Source organism: Marmota monax, unplaced genomic scaffold (assembly GCF_021218885.2).
Source record: "Marmota monax isolate L192 unplaced genomic scaffold, Marmota_monax_Labrador192_F-V1.1 WCK01_AAM20220418_F8-fsc00168, whole genome shotgun sequence".
NCBI lineage: Eukaryota > Metazoa > Chordata > Mammalia > Rodentia > Sciuridae > Marmota > Marmota monax.
Window position 1 is genome coordinate 751537 of NW_026692492.1, and position 24163 is coordinate 775699.

Sequence of the window (24163 nt, forward strand, 5' to 3'; positions counted from 1 at the left end):
TGTGACCACAGGACCAGGGTGATGCTACACCATGTCCAACCAGAAGGAGGAGAAGTGACACTCCATCTATGTAGGACGTGTCCAAGTGCAGTCCACTGTCCTGTGTCCCTAATTAGAACAAATAAAAAAAAAAGACGATTGTCTAAACCTTCCTTTTTAGCATGTTTCAATAAGACACGTAGGTAGGATGATTTCAAAAACAACACAAATCCCCGCGAGCTGCTCCCCTGGGTCCTCGGTAGCTCACCGATCCTGCGTCAGCTTTCCTCTGCCCAGAAAAAAAATATTTCTTTTTAAGAAACCGCCTTCCCCGTGCTTTATGGCAGAATATCTCAGAATCTGCAGGAGTCTCGTGAGTGAGGAAGAAAGGCCCTTCTGACAAACCTAAACGTGCTCTCAAAACACCCAGATGAACGGGACACACAGAGAAATTTATCTTTTGTTCAAACAAGAGAAAACCCAATTACCTCTTCCATCAGAGCCTGCAACAGATCTCAGAGGGAAAAACACTCTCCAAATCATCCGGAGAAGAAGAAGAAAAAAATGAAACCTAGTAGTAGAGCAACCCTGTGAGTAAGACAAAAGCTCCACGGAGATAATGTCCTCATTTCCTATTTTTTTTTCCCCAACTTACCATTGGTGCCACTCCTGTTCTTTTGTGGAGTCATCCTGTTCTTTATGCACAACCATCTTTTCCCAGCTGAGCATGTATCATTGCTGCTCGCCCCTGTTCTTTTGCTGAATCATCTGTTCTCTCGGCTGGAGGAGAAAGCTACCACCTGCCTACTCCGAATTCTTCAGAGTGGACAAACAGAAGACTCGGGGATTTTAGACATCGCCCAAGTTCATCAAGGGAGGCAGGAAAAATAGAGGACACTGGAGCGTGGGTGTGGTTGCCAGAGACGACTGGGATGCAAGACAGAATCCCGCGCCCCGTGATCGCGTATTCCTCTGCAAAATCCACATACCGTGGCCTTCCCTAATCCCAATGGAACAAATCAAGATTGCTCAGGTGAGCAAGATGACGACGGTACAGTTAGGATCCTTTATGGGCCTGGAGGACATACGTTATTTTGGGTACTGGGTGTTGAGTCCAGGGGTGCTTACCCACGGAGCCACATCCCCGGCCCTTTTCATGTTTTATTTAGAGACAGAGCCTCACTGAAGTTTTCAGGGCCTCGTTAAGTTGCTGAGGCTGGCTTTGAACTCACGATCCTCCTGCCTCGGCCTCCCGAGCTGCTGGGATTCCAGGTGTGCGCCACTGAACCCAGTTTGAGGCATGCATTTTTAATCTAAGTCTCAACGAGACAGTCTTCCTGGCTTCTTTTTTTGAAAAGAAGTACAAATGCCTGGTCACCCATGGCGTCCGGGTGACAGGGAGAAATTGACAAAGGAGAAGAGGGAGGCGGCCGCGGAGGCGCACGTACCCACGCTCCAGTCCATCTCCTCCACGCCATCCCCGTAAGGGCCGTGCCGACTCTTTCTGGCGAACTCTCTGGAGGAGAAGTGGGCCGTGTGCACGTGGACGAAGGACAAGAAGAGCAGGAATGGCGTCTCGGCGTGCCTGCGAGAGCAAGAGAGCGAGAGAGAGAGAGAGAGAGAGAGAGAGAGAGAAAGAGAGTCAGGGACCATAGAGGACATCCCCCTCCATTCTGATTAGGACCAGCTTAGCATTCAGGGACGCCATTTGGAAACGCACAGACGTCCACAGTGTCATTGCCTGATGTTGGGCCCTTCCATCGGAGGACAGGCCACTCTCTGCAGGGTCCCCGGGAAGCAGCCCACTGTGACCCTCCACGGCAACAAGAAGGATGACGTCGTTGAGACCTGAGCCCTGTTCTGGTTTGCATCGGCAGGGTCCCCCCCAAATCTCGGCTCCGCAGCACTGTTCAGAGGTGGTACAATTGGATCACCAGGGCTATGACGTCATCAGTGGATTAATCCACTTGGTGGATTAATAACATGAATGGACTACTACTGGGCCTTGGGGCATGCCGGAGACAGGGGAGGCCTTGGGGACCGTGTGTGTCCCTGACTCCCTCTTGCCTCTCTCTCTGTCTCTCTGCTCCCTGGTGCCCTGTCCTGAGCTGCTCTCCTCCTCCAGGCCCTGCCGCCATCTTGTTCTGCCTCCCCTTGGACCTAGAGCAACGAAACCAGCCAACAATGGATCAATTTCTCTGAAATGGTGAGGCAAAGGACATCTTTCCTCCTGTAAGTTGTTCTTCCAGGCATTTTGGTGGCATGACATGTGGACATAGAGGTGCTGCAGGTACGGTGTGATCAGGGAGAGATGCAGTTTGGGTTGATTTATTTTACTCTTCCTTCTCTATATGGCAATTAACATGAACTCGGACATCGCGGAAAAAGCATTCACTTTGAAATACTCATCTTGCGGGCCATCTTCACTTTGGAGAGGGTAATATATATATTAAATATGTGTGTGTGTTTATCTCTACTCACATACGTATCTTGACGTATTTATATGCATATTTACTTACGTGTCTACCTGTCGATCTATCCATGCTCACACTCATTGTACGCACGTGCGTGCACACACACACTCTCACACACCTTGGTACCCAGTGAAGACAGCACCTTGAGTTACCCACTGCGTCTGGCCACACCCTCCCAGCACCCACCCAGCTCCGGGGGGCACCGTCTTGCCCCTCTTATGCTCCAGAACGTATGTCCCAGAAATAAACCGCTAACCATCGATATTGAGATCAGACAGAACATTCCTTGAGTGGATCCCGACCTTTCCTTTCGTCTGGGGACCTGAACGACTTTGCAAAAGTGTCCCTTCGTTAGCAGCTAAACTGACTTCCTTTGAATGGGCGACAACGCCTTCGAGCCTCGCCCGCTGACCGCTGGCCTTTGCTGCCATGACCCCGAGCAAAGGTTACCGGGCGGAGGTCGGGGGCTTGGCAACTGGGTTGGCTGAAAGGGACAAATGAGCCTCGGGGCTTCTTGACGTGGACTCGCCTCTTGTTGACATTGAGCTGACCTCTGAGAAGAGCGCTGGCCGTGCCTTGGCGGCCTCCAGCTGCACCTCTCTCTGCAAAATGATCGGCGGGTCCCTTCTTGCCAACGGGGAAGGAGCGTCCTTTGTGAAGGCCCACGACCTTGAGCACTGGACACCCGTCTGTGAGCAGGTGGGAGGGAGACCCTCGACAACGGCTGAACTGAGTTTTGATTAACTGAGCCACTTCAGTAAACGACGGTGGGGGAAATTTACGGCGGCTGTCTTGCTCGCTGGGCGGGAAAGATAGAGCTTGGGGCGGCTCCACGCCTGCCCTCCTTCGGCGGGGGGACCATTTCCATCTCAGAATGGGAAGATTTACGTCCTGGGGGAGGCAGGACTTGAGAGTCCGGGCAGGAGGAAGGCTGACGCATGGAGGACTTCTTGGTTTTGTTGTGATTTCCCTCTGACACTAAGGATGCTTCTTGCAGATTCGAGGACATTCCTCCTCTGAAGGCTGTGCCTTTGTCTTTCTACCCGCTGTTCCAACCCGCGACAGTGCACAGCACCAAGCCAATGCACACAGGGTCACCTGGGGTTCCTTCTGCACACCCCACAGCTGCTGACCACAGTCGGGTAGGAACCAGGAAACCGAGGGCACCAAAGGCCACTCTCTGGAGTCACGAGGCCACTCCTGCAAAGGGTAGCGGTTCTCGCTTATGCCACGGTAAGCGAGGAATTCCATGCACCTCCATGATCCAATATGGCGCACGGAGACCATCCTTCCATAAGTGTCCACTGGAGGCCTGCTGTATCCGGGGGCTCTGCACCCACAGATTCAACCAACCTCGGGCCAGATGCATGCCTTCGGGGAGAAGAAGAAGAGTATCTGTGCGGAGCATGTACAGATCTTGTTCTTTGTCATTAATCCCTCAATAACACTAACAAGTGTGCGTTGGCGTGGCCCTAGGTGTCATAAGCCATGGGGAGACGGTTGAGATACATAAGAAGACGAGCGTCGCTTACACACCAGCACCAGGCCATTTGAGGTCAGGCACCTGGGCGTCCGTGGACTTTGGATCTGGGACAGATCCTGCAATGAACCCCCCCCCCACTGGACCCTAAGGGGACACTGTCTTCAGTTCAGCTGGGGATGGGGCTCAGGGGTTGAGTGTCCCTGAGTTCAATCCCTAGTAACAAAAAAATAAAAAAATAGGCGAGGAGGAGGAACTTCTCTCCTTCTAGGGGAATACTCTAGGGGGATGCAGACGGGAAGCACATCTGTTAAAAACGTCATTTGCAAGTTTGGGATTTGCTAAAGGACCCATTTAGGAAGCACCAGAGTTAGCCTTGATTGAGCTCAACTGAGAAGAATCAGCATCTACCTGACTCTTTAATAACGGCCTCTCAAAGTGTGCACATCTATGTTTAATAAGTCGTTAGGACTTATGTCAACAGGGCCTGGAGGAGAGACTATGCAAAGCAAACGTCCCATGAATCTGTGAACCTGACAGTTGGGTCCCCCTAAGCCACACCGATGACGCGGGTGGTACAAAGCCAGCCCTGTTCTTGGGGGCTCATCCTTCACGGTGAGCATGCATGTATTTTTTTTAGGAATGGGTCAGAGTAATTTCTGAAATGTTCATGATTATCCTCAGCAAGAAGGCCCCCCTTTTAGGTGAATTTAGAGGGCAAAGCTGGCTTTTCACAAAGCAGAGTAACCGAGGTTTGTCTCCCTTGGGGCGAGAGGACTTAAAACGTGATTCTTGTTCCACCCACACACATGATGACACCTTTTAGAAATTCAACCTTCACTTGAACTAAAGAAGACACTGCTTTGTGAATACAATCATCAAGTTAAGCCAGGTGCGGTGGCACACGCCTGATATCCCAGCTATTCGGGAGGCTCAGGCCGGAGGATCACAAGTTGGAGGCCAGCCTCAGTAACTTAGCAAGACCTTGTCTCAAAATAAAAAAAAATTTAAAATGGCAAGGGGTGTAGGTCATAGTAGAGTGCCTCTGGGTTCAATCCCCAGCATCGCAAAAACAACGACAACGACAAAGATCTACCTAAATTCACCCATTATCACTCCTTTCTCATTGTGTGGTCATAAAGGCTACGGGTGCCTAGGTGGTTTCTCAGGGACGCCGCGGGGTTTGCTCCATCTCAAACCAGATGCAATCATCAGCTCTTCAGCTGGACCTGCGCTGGGGTCCAATAGCTGCTTTTTGGGACATCAGGGGACTGAAAGCTACACTCCACCAATCTTAAAAAAAAAATCTGGGTTCCCAAATGCTAATGGTCAAAGCAGGTCAGATAAGGGCTATTTAACTGTGCCGGTTTCCGTGTGCGGGTTGGCATTTCCCTTGGTCATGCAGGAGTCTCTGGCTCTTCTAAAGGTTATCCTGTGGCAGGGTGATGGTGAATTTAGCAAGATGATTTTGCTTTCCCTTTTGCAGTCCTGGGGGTTGGACCCAGGGTGCTACCTGTACCATGTGTTGAGCATGCCGTCCGTGAACAACCATGAAGTCTGATCACGCACCCCCGGATACTCCATTCCCTTATCTCCCACACTTTTCCCCAAACCTGTTTCTTCACCCCATAAATATTCCTAACACCTGTCCCTCGGGGAGGCCAACTTGGAACTCGGTCTCCCATCTCATCACTTGGCTGCCTTACGAACAGATCTTTTGCCGGGCTCCGTGGCGCACGCCCGTCATCCCAGCTGATGGGGAGGCTGAGGCAGGAGGATCATGAATTCAAAGCCAGCCTCAGCCAAAGGGAGGCCCTAAGCAACTCAGGGAGACCCTGTCTCTAAATAAAACACAAAATAGGGCTGGGGATGGGGCTCCATGATTGAGTGCCCCTGAGTTCAATCCCTGGTCACACACACAAAAAAAAATTAGATCATTTCTCTTTTGCAAGATAGACCCTCATAGTGATGGGTACTTTGAGAAAAGGGCACCGAGGCCTACTTGGTGACACAGTTACAAGACACAGCTACCGTCTCTTCCCTTGGTTACTCAGGCATTGGGTGCAGACCTTTGTGCTTGGAGCCAAGGCCCTGGGCCCCGTGCAACGCCTCAGTTCCCTGCCCGTTAACGCTGACTGTGCCTGTCAGTAAACCTGCCCGAGAGAGAGCAGAGGACATGGGTGTGCAGGACACACACAAGGACAATGTGAACGTCCTCGGTGCCTCATTGCACACCTGGCAGCCACCCCCCAGGGGCTGGTCCCTGCACGTCTGGTCATGCACCTGAGTGGGATTCGCGGCGCACGGCACCCAGACCAGAGCTTTGAGACAGGACTCGGGACGCACGAGGAGGGCTGGGTCCCTTCTCTAACCCTGCGGCTCCCTCCTCTCTGCAGCGGTGACGTGGACCTCCTGCTAACTAGAGGGCACGGAGGAGGAGCCGGCTCCGGGGTCACCCCTCATCTAATTGTGCAGCCCTCTGAGAACAGAAGCCCCCTCCACCCCGATTCATCCCTCAGGGAGAAAAGGAGGGAAGGGGACAGCTCCTAGGCCAAACCATCACTTTCCTGCCTCGGAAATAGGTGCCTTGGATCCCGGGGCATGTTCCGGCTTTGACACGGCCGACCTCATTTACGGGCATGACACAGCCCTGAAGCGTCTTGGCCCCGAGGGCTGTCACTCCTGCTCCCCGATCTGCAGCTCGCCGTGCACAGAAATCCCTCCAGCAACACGGCATGCACGGTGACGTTTATAAATAAGAGCTTCTTACGACATCTCTGATGTATGATGCGCTGGGAGCCAGGCGCACACACACACACACACACACACACACACACACACAAATGTTTTTAAAACTTTGAACACATCTAAATAAGGTTCCTGCTTCAATTGGGTGATTTTTTTGTTTTTGTTTTTGTTTTGGTACCAGGGACTGAACTCAGGGGCACTCGCCCACTGAGCCCCGTCCCCAGCCCTATTTTGCATTTTATTTAGAGACAGGGTCTCCCTGAGTTGCTTAGGGCCTCACTTTGGCGGAGGCTGGCTTTGAACTCACGATCCTCCTGCCCCGGCCTCCGGAGCCGCTGGATGACAGGTGTGTGCCACTGCGCCGGGCTTCAGTTGGGCAATTTTGAATTCAAAGGCACCTGTGTCTCACATCTTTGGGGGAAAAGATGCCGTGTCAACACTGCGCCGAGCCACTTTTGCTGTGACGCTTTGGCACTATCTGGAGGTAAATCTCTCGGGACTCTTGCTTGACATCTCTGTTGAATCAGGTAACTGGTAAAACACAAGAGGGCCATTTCATCCAAGTGTGATTTCTACCTCGTTGCTTTCAGTCTTTGCATGTTCAGACCATGCAAGTCAGAAGCATCTTTTTGTCAACAACATCACGGCCTAAAAATGCTAGTTTTTTCCCTAATACCAGCCGTGTGAATCAGAGTCATGTACACGAGAACCATTTATTTCCAAGAGACAGAGAAAAAAAATCCCTTTCATTATAACTCAGTAACCGTAACCTCCAAGCACGGTGTTGTTGAAACTTCTCAAACCTCTGGTTCTGGGAGAAAATTGCAGAAAATCTCAATAGAATCCCAATAATCGGGTCAGGCTTCAGAATCGTTATGATAATTGAAAACATTTTTGATTCTCTTCCAAACTCTTGCACTGAGAGACCACGACAATGTCTTGCTATGATGCCCCAGATTCACACGATCAAGCGATTAAGTCACTTCTGTAAAGACAACTTGGTCTCATAAAGGATTGGCCACAGAATCCAAGGGCCACTTAGGGACCGTCCTTGCACGAGAGATGGATATTTCTGAGACACTGCTGGGAAATGCAGACTCATAGAAAGATGCCCAGCTATTTGCAGCCGACCAATCCCTTCCGGGAGTGATGTCCCCCTTGAAATAATGACCTCCTGGTAGGCCCCGCCTCTTAAAGGGCCAACCACCTCTACTCTGCCAGACCAAGGACTGAGCCTCCACCGGCTGGATCTCCAGAGCCCACAAACCCCGCTCTGACCACAGAAGACCACCAAGTCACGAGCACATCTCTCTCAGAGCTGCGTTAAAGGATGCAGCCACATCCATGTTTATAGCAGCTCAATTCACAACAGCTAAGCTGTGGAGCCGACCTAGGTGCCCTTCAACAGGTGAATGGACAAAGAAAATGTGGGGGCTGGGGATGTGGCTCAAGCGGTAGCGTGCTCGCCTGGCATGCGTGCAGCCCGGGTTCGATCCTCTTCACCACATACAAACAAAGATGTTGTGTCCGCCGAAAACTAAAAAATAAAATATTAAAATTCTCTCTCCTCTCTCTCTCTCTCTTTTTAAAAAAAGAAAAGAAAATGTGGTACATATACACAATGGAATATTACTCAGCCTTGAAGAAGAATGAAATCATGGCATTTGCTGGTGAATGGATGGGGCTGGAGAATATCATGCTACGTCAAATAAGCCAGTTCCCCAAAAAACAAAAGCCAACTGTTTTCTCTGATATGTGGATGTTAATTCACAATGGGGGCTGCACTAGGGAAGAATTAAGATATTCTGGATTAGGCAGAGGGGAGCGAAAGTGAGGGAAGGGGTATGGGGTAGGAAGGACAGTAGATGAATCCAACATTATTATCTCATGTGCATATATACGACTCCATGACCAGTGTGATTCTACGTCATGTACAACCAGAAGAAGGAGAAGTCATGCTCCATTATATGGGATGTATCAAAGTTCGTTCTACTGTCTTATATAATTACAACAAATTTAGAAGAATTTTTTAAAAGTGTGTTTCACAATTAAGTCCCAAATATCCAAGACCACGGACCAAATGGGATCCCCCAGGCCCCAAACCATTGCACACGTCACGCAGTTAATTCACGGAGATTCTTGGCTCGAGGATCAGCCTAAGATATTCTGGACCTTTCCATCTGTTTAGACCCCAAGGTCATCGTCTGTCATTGTGCACATCTCAGTGGACCCCGAGGTGACTCCCGGGGCCTTTGGTCACCTGCTCGAGGGGGTCCTCCCGAGGGGAGTCCCCTTAATGCACAGCCTGTGGGTCCTGCGTCCCCCCCTGCAGAGACCCGGCCAGAGAAGCCCATTGGGTGTGGACGGGACATGGGTCTAGAGAACCTTCCTCCGTTTTTGGATCAAGCCAAGGGCTTCCTCTCCCCGGGGATCCCCAGGCGCACAGGGGACACCCACCGTCGTATGAAGCTGGTGGCCTCCGCCGTGAGCCTCTGGGTGAGGTTGTCGAAGGACAGCGGCTGCTGCGTGACATCGTAGTTCCTCATCAGGAAGCAGTTGAGCGGCCGGAAGAAGTGCAGGCAGCAGAGGAACAGGAGGAGCACGAGGGCCACCAGGAGCAGGAGGCCGAGGAAGACGCCCGGGGGCACCCGCAGCAGCCCCAGGCAGCGCAGCGCCCCCAGGGTCAGCACGGCCAGCCCGATGACCTGCAGCGGGACGAACACCAGCCAGCGGTGGGCCGAGGCGAAGACCGTGCCCTCCCCCGGCTTGCAGTCCCTGAGGTTGGTCGTGGGGATCCCAAAGAACTCGTCGAAGCCGTGACGCAAGGGGTGGTGGCAGAAGTCGGTCTTGTTGTGACAGTTCATGCCGAGGTGCCACTTCCCTGAGAAGACAAGTGGCGGGGACAACTTGAGTCCCGGGCGTGTCGGATCCACGCATCCCCCCCCAGAGGAGAAGGGACCTGGAGATTCAAACCAGCGAACGACCCACAAGCAGAGAAACCAAAGAGCAGCCACAGAACCTTCCGGGGTCCTCCCCAGACCTGGGGGCAAACCGTGCCTTAAAAACAAATCTGAGGACCCAGAAATCGAGTTCTTTGGGTATTAAATGGGGAAATGAACCCTGACTCTAAAGCTACCCCCAGGGGCACGAGGAAGTCACACCCAGTGGCTCAGCAATCATTTCAAAACGTTTTTATAAAGTATTAATCGTGTCACCAAATGAGGTGTGGGGCAGGCAGAAAGATAATAGGGATTTTTTTTTTCTGGTACCAGGAGCACTTAACCACTGAGCCCCATCCCCAGCCTTTTTTATATTTTATTTAGAGACAGAGTCGTGCTGAGCGGCTTAGGGCCTCGCTAAGTTGCTGAGGCTGGCTTTGAACTTGCGATCCTCCTGCCTCAGCCTCCTGAGCCACTGGGATCACAGCTGTGCCCTACTGCGCCTGGCTACACCATCTGGGATTCATCAGGTGAGCAGCTTAAAACTGATCAGTAAGCACAAGGGGACATCACTCAGGTGGATGGGACCGTCCCCCAGAACTGAAAATATGATAGGACGGTGCGTACGTGTAGGTTTGTAAGCGTCCTCTGTGCATGTCCAGCTGTTTGTCTATCATCTGCCATGACTCTCTCGGCCGCCATATTATCCATCATCTACCTACTGATCACTGGCCCATTCACGTTTCACCCCTCTATCCATTCTTCCTTCCGTCTGCCCGGCCATCCATTTATCAGTATCTACCCACCCGCCAGTCTACTTCTCCCATTCACTCTATCCGTCCGTCATCCGTCTATCCACTCTGTCCACCCACTGTAGGTGTGCATTACCTTTCTGTACGTCCACCCATCCGCACATTTTCTATCTCCTCTTCCATCCACTCTATCTATTTTCTAACTACTCAATCCTATGTAACCCATCCCTACCTATCTATCAATCATCTATGCACTATTGTATCTGTCCATCCAACCACCCACCCATCCATCCACCCATGCACTCATCCATCTACCCATCCACCCATCCATCCACCCACCCATCCATCCACCCACCCATCCACCCACCCATCCATCCACCCACCCATCCATCCACCCACCCATCCACCCATCCATCCACCCACCCATCCATCCATCCACCCATCCATGCATCCATCCACCCATCCACCCATTCATCTACCCATCCATCCATCCATCCATCCATCCATCCATCCATCCATCCATCCATCCATCCATCTGTCCATCCATCCATCCATCCATCCGTCCATCCATCCACCCATTCATCCACCCATCCATCCTGTCTACTCTACCCTATCTATCTAATCCATCCATCTCATCTATCTGTCTATCTTTTATCCATGCACTATTTATATGTATGTGTCTGTTTGTCCATACATCCATCCATCCTCTATCTATTCTATGCATCCACCATACCTGTCTATCTTTCCATCCTCCCAGCAATTCTCTATCTCTCTATCGATCCACTCTATCTATCCATCCATCTACAACGTATCCCCTCTGTCCATCCACTAGATATATGTGTCTATCCATCGTTCATTCTATATTTCTCTATCCACTTTACCCATGTACTCTGTCCATCCATCCCTTTATTCATCAATCCATTTTCTACCTGCTCTATGCACACTATATCTATCCATGCATCCATTCTCTATCTACTCTGTGTGTCCACCGTATCTATCCATCCATCCATCTATGCATCTATTATCCATCTATCCATCTATCATCCATCCATCTATCCATCCATCTATCTATCCATCCATCCACCCATCCATCCATCCATCCATCTATTCATCCATCCATCCACCCATCCATCCATCCATCCATCCATCCATCTATTCATCCATCCATCCATCCATCCATCCATCCATCCATCCATCCATCCATCCATCCTTCCATCCATCCATCCATCCATCCATCCATCCACCCTTCCATCTATCCATCTATTCATCCATCTATTCATCCATCTATCCATCCATCTATCCATCCATCCACCCATCCATCTATCCATCCATCCATCCATCCATCCATCCATCTATCCATCCATCCATCCATCCATCCATCTATCCATCCATCTATCCATCCTTCCATCTATTCATCCATCTATCCATCCATCCATATACACCAACTCATATAAAGATACACACACACACACTCACACACAATTAGCCTGACATGCTCATCATGGTTTCGCCCTGAGCCGAGTGCCTTCACCCCCATGTAAAATGTGCTCTGTCTGGGTGACACCGTCCCCGAGGCTCCCTATGTAACGATGTGCCCTGTGCGGGTGACGTCGCCCTGAGCTTGCCCGAGCCTGTCCTGCTCTCTGGCTAGCCCTGCCCACGCCCCCCTGCACCCTCCTGAGGACTCCATACCTATCAGCGCCGTCGAGTAGCCCTGGCTCTTCAGGAGTTTGGCGAAGGTGACCTCACTGGGGGGCAGCCCTCCAGAGGAAGCCGTGAAGATGTACACGCCAATTCTGTTCCACGACGCCATTCCTGAGGGGCCAACGGAAGACGCCCTTAAGAACCAGAGTGACCCTGGAGCTGGCCGTCCCCCGGGATGATGGTCACCTACCCGATCGCACCGAGTACCGGCCCGTCATGAAGGACGCCCTGCTCGGGGTGCACAGGGGCGACGCCGCCAGGTGCTGGGTCAGCTTGGCCCCCCCGCTGGCCAGCCGGTCAATGTTCGGTGTCCTGGGGTGAAAGAACCACGCCATTGGTGAGGACCGTGCCAGCCAAGCTGACCTGGTCCCTCTGGGACACGGGGAACCCTCTCAGGGACGTAGGGGAGGGGAGCAAGTGGGGGCACGGAACTCAAGATGGGAACCAAACCATGATCCACGTGGGTCCACTCATGTCCTCCAAGGGCACCGGGCTCCTGGTCCCTCTGGCCTTGGGGGACGGGAAGAGTGGACTCGTGGGACAGAAGGGGGGCAAGGCTTGAATGCCAAGCAGACTGTTGGGATCCTCCTGAATCAGCCTGGGGAGCCCCTGGGGTTATAGGCGGGCGCCTCGGCACCCAGTTTGCAGGACTCTTTCAAAAACAACAAGTTCAATGCCGTCACTTGTGGTGTGAAGTTTAGCAAGTTGCTTGATTTCCTGTCCCTCGCTTTCTTTATCCGTCAACCACGAATAAACACAATAACCCGACAAGCTGAACAGCTAAAAAATAAGTGAATAAATGCCTAAAAGTTAAGAAGATTCAGGCGTAACGTGAGGTACCCTTGGCGATGTCTTATGAGCAAGTTGTTCTTATTATTTTTCGAAGAATCATCCAGTTTTAGAGCTGGGTGCCCTCTCTTTTAATTTAGGTTATACTGGTCTTCTGCACAGGGAGCAGGGTTTATTCACTGTTCACGAGAGAAAAGGAATCTGGAACTCCCATCGCCTATCACACAGCGACCACAGGGCCCTTGCATGACATCCCGAGTGATGGCAGTTCTAGGCACAGGGCTTCCCAACCCTATGTCCTCCTCCAGGAGGTGCTGGTTAATACCCGTGAGCTGGGTGCCCCGAATCTGCCCCACCTTGTGTTCTCCCCACTGTTGGAGTTATCCCTGGTTTTTAAAAAGCTGTACCACCGTAAAATGTGACATTGCTCCTCGTGGGTTTTTGGCCAGGGCTAGGGTCTGAATGCAATTGATGCCCTGAATCTCCTGTGTGGAAGCCTAAGCCCAAGGTGATGGTATTAGGAGGTAGGATCTGTGAGGGGAGATTCTCATGAATAGGGTTGGTGCCTCAGAGAGCCCCCTGCCCGTCCACCACGGAGGACCCAGGAGAAGGCACCCTCTGGGAGCAGGAAGCAAGCAGCCTCAGCTGACCCCGGTCGGCCCCGCCTGGACCTCGGGCTGCAGCCTCAAGGGCTGAGAGCAGGACATGTTTTGCTGATAAGCCCCCCCGGGCTGGGGTGTCCTGTTCCTGCAGCCCACGTGGCCCAGGAGAGTGCAGGTGGGTTGGAGATGGACAGAGAGCCGGGTGGTGGGTCTTGAAGTGACAATAAAGGTCCCTAAGCTCCGATGAGCTGGCACAGGCTCGGGACCACCTGGAACCCAGCCGGATGCCCAAGAAAAGACACGGAACGGGACGAAAGGGGGGACAGGGAGACGTCGGCAGAGCAAGAGAACATCTGGAGGGGGGCACGCTCACTCCTGTGGTGGCTTTGAGGTCTTCCAGGTCAAGCCCAAACTCAGGGACGATCCACGCTCCCCGTTTCTCCCTGTGTGCACATAAAGCCACGCCCGGGGGTGCCCCACTTGAAGGGACTTCCACATTGTCCTGCGGTCTGAGCTCTGTCCCTCCGCGTCCACCTCTACGGGAGCCCGTTGCCGGTGAACAGCGCCACGTGCCCACCCAGGAGCTGGGCGTGCAAACCTGAGAGTCTTGTTCCCGTAGCACCCAGGGTCTCCGATGCCAAGGTCGTCCGCCATCAACAGGACGATGTTCGGCCTTGACGTTGTGTGGCTCTGGGTTCCCCCCAGAAATACCAGCAGGAGGAAAAGGACCCTCATCTTCCTGCAAAAGAGAATTGGAAGACGCTGGTAGCATGGGGTGGGGTGGGGGTGGGGGTCCCCTCTTCCTTCTCTGTGACCCTCCGTCCTCCTTCTGCAGATTTATAAGAGGCCACACGTACGTCCCAGCCACCCCAGACGCCATAGGCTCCAAAGACACTTAGGTCTAGGAAATTGCTACTCAACAACTTCATTCTTGGTCTGGGAACAGAGGTCAGTTGGTAGGGTGCATGCCTCGCATGCACAAGGCCCTGGGGGGGAAGGAGGAGGAGGAGGAGGAGGAGGAGGAGGAGGAGAAAGAATAAACTTCATTCTCTTTCTAGTGTGTTTATTTGCAAAACACGCAGTTCCTTCCAAGCGGCCGGCCAAGATCTTTCCTTCCTAACCTGGACCCAAACTGGACTTTGTGCTCAGAAAACTATCCCCGAGGCCCGCAGATCTCCCCAACCCAACACCAACGGAGCCTCCGACCACGCCCCATCATCTCTGTTGGAGGAGTTCGGAGTTTGCTCATTGAGTCCAGGACAAGTCTGCAATGTTGCTCCTTTTCTAAAACCAACTGCAGATTCCGGTTTAGGTCACTGTTTTAGAAGAGGAGAACCCGCAGACATCTTTCGGCGCTCCGAGTGCGAGGGTCAGCAGTGTGCAGAGAGAACGTCTCTCCATCCCTCTGAGTCTGTCCGCCCAGGACATGTCCCCTGGGGCGTTGGATTCCTTGCAGGAATAAACGATCGGCAGGGTTTCGGGAAGCAGTGGGGGCCCAGGCGCACGTGCACCCCTTCTCTGGGGCCCACAGACAGGTGTCGCCGACCCCGTGTTCACCAGGGGAGGGACCTGCAAGCCCCTGAGCGGCTGGAGACGGCGGCGTGAGCTTGAGGAACAAGAGGAACCTGGAGGCTGCACCTTCCCAACTCTCCCTCTCTCCCTCGGAGAAGTAGGAGGGAGCAGGAGACGCCTTAGCAAACCAGGGGGGAACAGGGCCGACTTCAGGACGGGACGGGGCTGCGAGGGGGCACCCAGCAGAGCCACGGCGAGGTGCGCGGGTGACCTGCTGAGCAGGATGGGATACCCTCAGGCCTCCTCAGTCCTCCCCCCGTCAACACTTCAGTTCCCTTGGCTACTCGGCGGGGCCTGACCTTGTCCATCCGGCTTTGCACTTTTTAAGTGGATTTCCCCCCGCCCCCCGACCATGTTTGCTCTGCCTTCCCGTTGAGTATTCACGACCCTCCAGAGTGAGGCCGCCAGCAAATTTCCTTGGCAGGTCTCCTGTGAGTCAATGAAGATTGACTCGATTGTTTTACCGAGACTCAGCAAAAAAGCACTCACAATACCAAGTGGACGGCAAGGTAATGAGCTACCGTCGTCCTGCAGGCTGCGGGAGGGGACAGGCAGGGTCTCTTCTCCTCTGCAGGATGGGCGTCTGGGGATGGATGAGCCAGGGTTGGAGGGAGCATGTTCTATTAGGATGCTTAGATGGGCGAGGGTGTGGGTCCAGGATCTTGTGTCCCCCAGGTGAGAATTATCATCCCCTGTGACATTGTTATGGTTTAGACATGAAAAAGCTCATGTGTGAGGCCATGCAAGAATGTTCAGAGGTGCAATAATAAGACTATGGGAGCTGTAAACTAAAAAGTGGATTAATCCACTTGGATGGACTCACTGGGTGGTGACTGCAGGCAGGTGGGGTGTGGCTGGAGGAGGGGGTCCCTGGGCTGTGCCTTTGGGGTCTCTGTCCTGTCCCTGGTGAGCAGAGCTCTCTCTGCTCCCTGGTGCCCTGTCCTGAGCTGCTCTCCTCCTCCAGGCCCTGCCGCCATCTTGTTCTGCTCCCCTTGGGCCAGAGCCATGGAGTCGGCCAACCGTGGTCTGAACCTCTGGAACCGTGAGCCCCAAATAAACATTTCCTCCTCTAAATAGTCCTTCTCAGGTCTTTTGGTCACATTAATGAAGAAGCCAACTCAAACATCCATCTTTAATGTAAAATCTTTTGCTGCCTGAGCTGGGGGGCTATGAGTACTGAGCTTGGAGTTGAAAGTCCCAACAGAATCGTAGCTCCTTCCTCACACACCTGTTGACAAAGAGCGAGGAGAGGTCCACCTTGTGAACGGGTTTGTAAGGGACTGGTCTCAACAGATGATGAGTCCACCAAAAGGTTCTTCCATGGAAGACACCATCCCACCCCTAGAATTACCCTTGAGAGACCATTTTCCATTGCAATCCATTATTTAACTTATGCTGCCTCTGGTAAACCCAGACTTCATCCCCATATCCATGAGGGGAGAAAAAAAAAGAATTCCAAGTACGTTCAGCAACATCCATACAAACAGAGCAAGCTTCCGTCTAAACAGCCGCCTGGGTGTGATTTAACCCCAGCAACTCAGGAGGCTGAGGCAGGAGGATCACCAAGATGGAGGCCAGCCTCAGCAGCTTAGTAAGACCCTGTCTCAAAATAGCAAAATGAAAAGGCTGGGGACGTAGCTCAGTGTCAAAGTGCCCCTGGATTATGTCCCCAGCACCAAAACAAAACAACACCTCTCCTAACGTCAGCACCACGGCAAGCAAGAGGTTATAACAGAGGACATCATCCTGTACCTGAACCAGCGATCCAAAGACTTCTCCATTTCAGTCCTCTGATTCCAGGGAATTCATTCTTTATCTGGTAAATCCATGGGGCCAAATCTCCATCATCTGGGCACCACAGGAAGAGTACCAGCGTCTCGCTCCACCATGGCTCTGTCTGAACCCAAATCCGAGAATCCCTACTGCCACCCATGGGTACCGCGGAGCCAGGCTTTACTAATGCTCTCCATCTTCTTATGACCCTTTGGTCCCCTCTCCCTTTGAAATATCTTCCACTTCCATAAAAAAAATGCAAACTCAATTTCCCTCGATTCCCTTCCTTGAAAGATAAGCAAGCAAGGAAATAAGTCATGCATGCAGTTTTGTTAGTTTTTCCATGATTACTTATTTTATGTTTTTGATTGGCACCTCCTGTTTGTGAATATTTATGAGATACAACACGCTCTTCTGATGCACGTATGTATTGGGTGATGATCAACCCCAGGACCCTGAGCATATCCATGCCCCCGAACATTGATCACTCCTTTATTATGAGTAGATTCAAAACCCTCTCTTGTAATTATCTCGAGATACACAGTGCATTATTGGAAGTCGTAGCCAGAGCGATTCAAGAAAAAGAATCAAAGGAAAGAATCCAACTCCCCCTGTTTACAGGCGGTGTGGTCTTGTATACAGAAAACCCTCAAGACTTCACCAGAAAACAGTTGGCACTAATAAACAGACTCGGGAAACTTGTAGGATCCAAAGCCCAGTTGCACTCCTCTCTGCTAACAGTGGGCTGAGAAAGGAAGCAAGAATTCTTTTTGCACTAGCTGCAAAAATAAAATGAAACACTCAGTTTGTTCTTGTTAGCTATTTGCTCTTTCCTCTCTCTCTCCTTAATTTGGCAGCTTCTGTTTTTTCGGGAGCTAGTAAAATGAGCCCAGAATTGAAAGTCGGGTACGGATTCACCTGGGGTCACCAGCTAGCGGGTTTTATCCATGAGCTCCGACCCCCTTCTGAATCCCTCTCCTCCCCATCATCCTGAGATGCCACCTTGACCACAGGGCACTCGGTTAGGATAACGCAAATAAAAGGTTGCCAGGATGATAAAGTGGTAGACAGAGGTCACTTGCTGGTTGACCTAATCTATTTTCTGCCACCCAAAGCAATTCACCAGCAGATCCACCAGATCCACTTCCATTCCATAAATGCATATGGCGACCATCCCGGGAAGAAGATGGTGGGGCAGTCTTGGGGTTGAGTGGGACACAGAACCATCCAACAGCGCTCTGATCATCCAGTCAGGGATTCGCAGGCAGAGAACAGTTCTGAGAACCCCCAGCTCAATTGGGGGTCATTCGTCCAGCACTAGATTTGTGCGCTGGGTTTTTTATCCTGCCACTTGACTGAACTGGTTTGTTAGTCCAACAGTCTTCTGGAGGGCGTCCTATATAAAGAAGCTCTCTCTTACAAACAAGGATCCGTTAACTTCCTGCTTTCCAATGGACATACCCATTTTCTTCTTTTTCTTGTCTAATTGCTCTGGCCAGGACTTCTACTAATGCATGATGGATCTAAAAATAACCAGGAGAGGGAATTTGGTGTTTGTGACCTTGCTTTTGGTGTTTCTCCCTGCTCTCCTGGGGGAACACCTGGCTCCCTGCAGGCTGGGGCTGGTCTTTCCAATGGAAGGTGTAAATTCAATATGGCGCCCCTGGAGGAACAGGTGCCAAGATTTTTATGTACAGATTCTGGGCAGAGTCAGGATCAGGAAATAAAAGCCATTGGTCAGGTGAGCCACTTGAGCACAATACGGAAACAGAAATGGCGGGAAAAGTCACCCAAGGCTCCTTGCACAAGACATTTAAGCCTGTATTCAAAACAGACGTGGGGGCGACATAAAATCCTTAGAATTCATTACATCACAAAGGCCTACTCCCACGAGCCGTGGCCTGAGAAACTGTCCTATGTGCAGAGACGGTTCAATGCATGCTCCTGTGCTTGCTAGCCTTGGAACCACAAGCCTAGGAAGCCAGGCACAGTGACGCCCACCTGTAATCCCAGTGGCTCAGGAGGTTGAGGCAGGAGGATCACAAATCGGAGGCCAGCCTCTACAACTTAGCAAGGCCCTACGCAACTTAATGAAAACCTGTCTCTAAATAAAATCCAAAAAACAAGGGGACATCGACCCTTGTTGGTATAATCCCACCAGGAGCTTGGTACCACTGGAGGCAGGCAAGAGAGGGACAGGTTCAATCGGTAGACTTGAGGTACAACCAAATGCATGGGATATACAGAGGGAGCCCAGGATGATGACCTTGACCTTGCTCCTGAGCAGATTTTTTTTTACTGAAATTGAACCCCCAAAGGATAAAAGCACATTAATAATATTAACGTCTGCACTCATCTCTGAACCCCAGAATGGTCTTGCTCAGGTCCGTGGCACAGCAGAGCACTAAGGACACTTCCCAACCGTGCCTGGCGTGGCTATTATTAGGGCTAGGACGTGAGTTATCACCTAGCCCACGTGAAGAAGGTGTGGGAATTTAAGTTTGTTAAGAGCCACTTAGAATCTCGCTGCATATAAATTAGCACCACCTAAAGTCACCAGATGACCTTTTTCTATTTTAAATTAATTTTTCCCTACAAGCAAGCCTTAGAAAAAAAGGTGTTTATAAAGAGGTTTCAAACGAACAGAGTCAGTTGATGCAAAAGTACTTAGAAATTAAATGGAAGCATACCATTCCAACATATGAGGAGCACAGCACATTCACAGAAAACCTGCATGATTTCCCCCTTTAAAAATTAAATTATTTTTTTCTGAACACCCTTAATTTGGCATAAGAGCCAAGAAAAAAAAATCATTTTTTTTGGAGAAATCAGCTATTCCTAAAACACAATTATTATGAAAAGGGAGACAAAGGAACATTTTCATAACTAGAGATGCAATTCTATTCAATTTGTTCATTAAGAGAAAAATGAACGTTGCGCTTACATAACGGGAAACTTCGCCTTGGCGGGGAAAATGTTCCCGATCGGTTTTCTTATTGGGGAACGAGGCTGACGGGGGGTGGGGAACATCCACGAGAAGCCACACATTTTTGGAAAAGAAAATGCAAGACTCGTTCAGCCTGAGCCCTGCGGAATGCATGGGTTTTGGCTTGCAAGGTGTGATCCTCTAAGAGAGGTCCTTTTTAAATCGATAAAGAAAGGTAGCCTCGTGCAAAATTGGCACAAACCCATCTGTAGCCGGCATCGCTACCGACTTCAATGCCTCATCAAATCACTTGTGATTTTTGTAAGATAAGCGTTCGGATGTCTCTGCTTCCGTAAACCTCTTTTAATAGGCTATTCAAGCCCGAGCGGATACCTGGCTCTTTGTATTTTAAAATATGCTCAGTGACACCTAACTAGATTCTGCAAGAAGAAGACTCTCCTGTGGACTGCACCTTGCTTTTCTGCCTCCTCTCGGTTGGTCCACCTCACACAGCCTCGGGACAAAGTGGAGGCTCAGAGACCAAAGGGTCCAGACACAGTGCCTACTGTTCAGGTAGCCGGTCACATTTGCACACGTCACTCCATCCTGATTTCTGCCATCCAACAACAAAAGGGCCCCTTCCCAGTCTACAGCCCCGTGATGTTTGCGATTCTATCATCTGATGGCTTTTCTCGAGTCTAACTGGAACGGACTCCATTACTTTCTAACAAGGAAGGACGGGGGTGAACTCGGTGAGTATCTATCAGCACACAGTGAGAAATTCAACAGGCAGCGTGAAAAGCAGGGACAAAGGAGTATGTGACATCCCTTGTGTTCAGCTGCTGACATAAACGTGCTCCCTGATTTTCAGGGTACAGCTCTGCCTGTCTCGACGGGCTCTCGTTACCAGAGATGCACTTTGAGACTGCATCTCTGGAAGACAGGTACCCAAAAGAGGGCTCTGGTTGATGGGTAGCACAGACGTGTCTGAATCTGTCATGAGGGCAGATACCTTTCAGCCCAGTGCAGAAGTTGGGGAATTTCTCAAATTAATGGTTCTGTCGCCTCCTAATGACCCAGCCAAATTCAACCTCAGTAGCAAAAGCGGTGGTGGGAAGCAAAGGATTCAGACAGGCAGCATGACAATAATATCAAAGGCAACAATATCAGCAACACAGAGCCTTCAGAGAGTAGTGAACCGCCAGCCGAGAGCTACCCATTCTAGACACACTTCCAATAACCAATATGGCGGACGTGGTTTCCACCCCCATTTAACAGATGATAGAACTGAGGCTGAGAGGTGAAATCAAATGCTCAGGATTACAATGGCAAGTGACAGATGAAATGCAACTCCTAGCCCAGCTCTGCCTGACTCTGAACCAGCTCCCAGAAAAATGGAGGGCGCTATGCACCCCCAAATTGGAAAAGATTGGGACATCGTCCGGCTGGAGGGAGTCTTCTAATGTACTGTGCATGTGGCTGGGTGGTGTGAATAATGAGCAGCAAATATAGAATTCATCATATTCATCATGAAGAGTACTGACTGTAGAAATTTGTATCAGCTGTGCAATTGTAAAGGGGAATTGTAGAAAATGAGAAGCCAGATGCTTAGCTGCTATTAATATCAATCTTGGGGACTCCTGACCACGGTTAGAGCATTCTTTATCTTGGCTATTTGCAAGATTAAAATTTACAAGCATACAGACACTTTCAAAGAAGCTGTATAACAGGTTTGGTAACTCTACGTGGTATTTTGCTTCCTTTGCTCCTGTTTATGAAATATAACAGATGAAAACTTTTATTCATCACACAATTTATCACTGAATTCTAAATAAGTGAAGACATGCAATTTTGGCACACTATGGATATAAATTATAAATTGTGTGTGTGTTACCACATGTGTGTGCATATATATAGAGAACAGCATATGCCAATCCATACAACTTCCTTTGTTTATGTATAGATAGGCACAGATAGATAAATAGAGCATAGATCTAGATATAAGCATAGATTATACACATGTACACATATGACATCTTGTTTCAGTCAGCTTTTTTTATTGCTGTGACCAAAAGACCTGACAAGTATAATTTTTGAGGAAAAAAACTTTATTTGGGGGCTCCTGGTATCAGAGATTCAGTCCATGGCTGGCTGACTCCATGGCTCTGGCCCAAGGGGAGGCAGAACAAGATGGCGACAGGGCCTGGAGGAGGAGAGCAGCTCAGGACAGGGCACCAGGGAGCAGAGAGAGCTCTGCTCACCAGGGACAGGAAAGAGACCCCAAAGGCACAGCCCAGGGACCCCCTCCTCCAGCCACACCCCACCCTGCAGTCACCACCCAGTGAGTCCATCCAAGTGGATTAATCCACTGATTAGGTCAAGACTCTCATGACTTGATCATTTCATCTCTGAACATTCTTGTATGAGCTCACATTTGAGCTTTATTGGATGCTTCATATCTAAACCATAACACACCTGAAAGAATTATTTTAAAGGGCAATGTATATCAATGCTTCATAAAAGTTAGCATTCCAATGTTTTCACAAATATCACCAAACAATGAACTCCTGATGGTTTTTTTTTTTAATTTTCCTACTAAATAGCTGAATCTATAACACAGAGTTTTGTGTTTATATTTCATGGCCTCCTTGGAAGGCAAAAGATGATTAGCAGTTCACCCACTCTGTGCAAAACAGTTCATAATTATAGTATGCAAATATTTAGTCACAGTATCATACTCCCTAGAAGATATGCAATGTCATGAAGTCTTGATAAAGCATCTGATTGTTAAAACTATATTTGTGAAATGAGTGGGTTGCCTTTTAATGCAAGTAGTTATCTTAATGATAAACTGCACATTTCTTTTTCTCCCTTCTGCAAACCCAAGAGCAAAGTGCATTGTTTCAATGGAATGGCACCCTCCAAAGAAGCAGGCACATGTGTAAATGTGAATAACAAACATTGGTTATGCCCATAAGCAATTCCACTGCCTTTAGTGTTCTTGTGCTTTGGGAGACTGAATCCTTTTCAAATATTTTCTTTTTTTCTGAAGTCTTTTCTAGTCTCTGAGCGTGAGTGATGCCTCTCAAGCTCAGTGGACTGGGGCTGATTATAGTAAGTGACCACAGTGTGCATTCCTCCTCCAAACACACTTGACGTACACTTGAAGGAGCTCAATGCTGGCAACCAATGCTGCATCCTCTTGATGCAATTTTGGTCTTAACTACTAAGCATAATAAATAGAGTGTGCCTTTCTCAAGGCGAAGATGTGGATGGTGATTGACACAAAGCCACTGAATTTCATGGAGAGGAGTTTCTTCCACAAAGTGGTCCTCAACAGCCAGGAGCATGAACATCTTAACATATTCCCTCAGGGATGGGAGGAGACCACTACATTTGGAACGCTGTTGGTCTTGGAGAAGAGTGGACAGATGGGTCATTGGGATAGGATATGGAGGAAAGGGTGAGAAGGTGAGGTTTGATGACCTCCTTATTTGGTAAGAGCCAACTATCGAAGGATTTTGTGAGAAAGACGCATGTAAGGACGTACTGAAACTTTGACGTTGACCACCGGGTGAGCTTGCAACTGCTCCCTTCTCTCTGCCTTTTCCTATGACAGACTCAAGTTTAAAGACAAAAAAAAAAAAAAAAAAAATTCCCTATGAAGGCCACATCCCCATAGGACCTAAGGGATGCTCAGGTTTGAAGTCATTGGTTAGGGGACGGAATCCCGAGGGGAGGCGTACAGAGAAGATAAGGATCTTGAAGACTGCCTTAAGAGCGATAATGAGCTAAGGGCCACGGGGCCGCCACCGACTTCAGGGTCAATTCTCCTTCCTTGGTCACCATCTCCTCCTCCCTTGTAGCCTCTTCCCTACCCTCTATAACTATCCATTCTCCTTTTATTTGTTCTGTCCTCTTAGTTCCTTTCCTGTTGAACAAAAAGATGTGTCTTTCCTTGCATATCTACAGTGGCTTCCAACATTACACCTGGCCTTAGGAAACAATAGCAAGATGCATTCAGGAAACAAGTTCTGGTGCGACTTTCATCTCCTTTGCTAGAGGTATCGGAGGATCAGAGCTAGAAATAATAGCACAATGTTACTCCACCTCCGGAGACCGTTTCGGCAAATAGGGGATCTCACGGGGAGGAACAGAGCTTCGGTCGAGACAGAATTGGAAGAGTGGAGTCTTCCAGAACGCACTGGCCAAAACACCACAGAAGACCTTCATCTCGTCTGTTGTGGTTAAAATATGGTTTGTCCCCTCCAAAGGTACTCCCCATCACTAACCATCAGGGAAAGGCAAATCAAAAGCATAGCAAGAGATTACGTCACACCTGTCAAAATGGCTGTTATCCCACAGAGAGAGAGAAAGAAATCACAAAGAGAGAGTATTGGAGAGGATTGGGGGGGGGGGGGAGTC

The 24163-nt window shown here is 50.1% G+C and overlaps 1 protein-coding gene across 7 annotated transcripts in view; it reads right to left on the reverse strand.

Moving 5' to 3' along the window:
* Sts (steroid sulfatase) overlaps positions 1 to 24163 on the reverse strand; it is a 120817-nt gene that overhangs the window by 40592 nt on the left and 56062 nt on the right. For all 7 annotated transcript variants that reach the window (XM_058579028.1, XM_046443344.2, XM_046443346.2 and 4 more), the window contains 5 exons: positions 14066 to 14206; positions 12267 to 12388; positions 12065 to 12187; positions 9139 to 9562; positions 1428 to 1564 (listed from right to left, as the gene is read on the reverse strand). In XM_058579028.1, the coding sequence (XP_058435011.1) occupies positions 1428 to 1564; positions 9139 to 9562; positions 12065 to 12187; positions 12267 to 12388; positions 14066 to 14202 (943 nt within the window). In that variant the 5' untranslated portion in view covers positions 14203 to 14206. The remainder of the gene's footprint in view (positions 1 to 1427; positions 1565 to 9138; positions 9563 to 12064; positions 12188 to 12266; positions 12389 to 14065; positions 14207 to 24163) is intronic.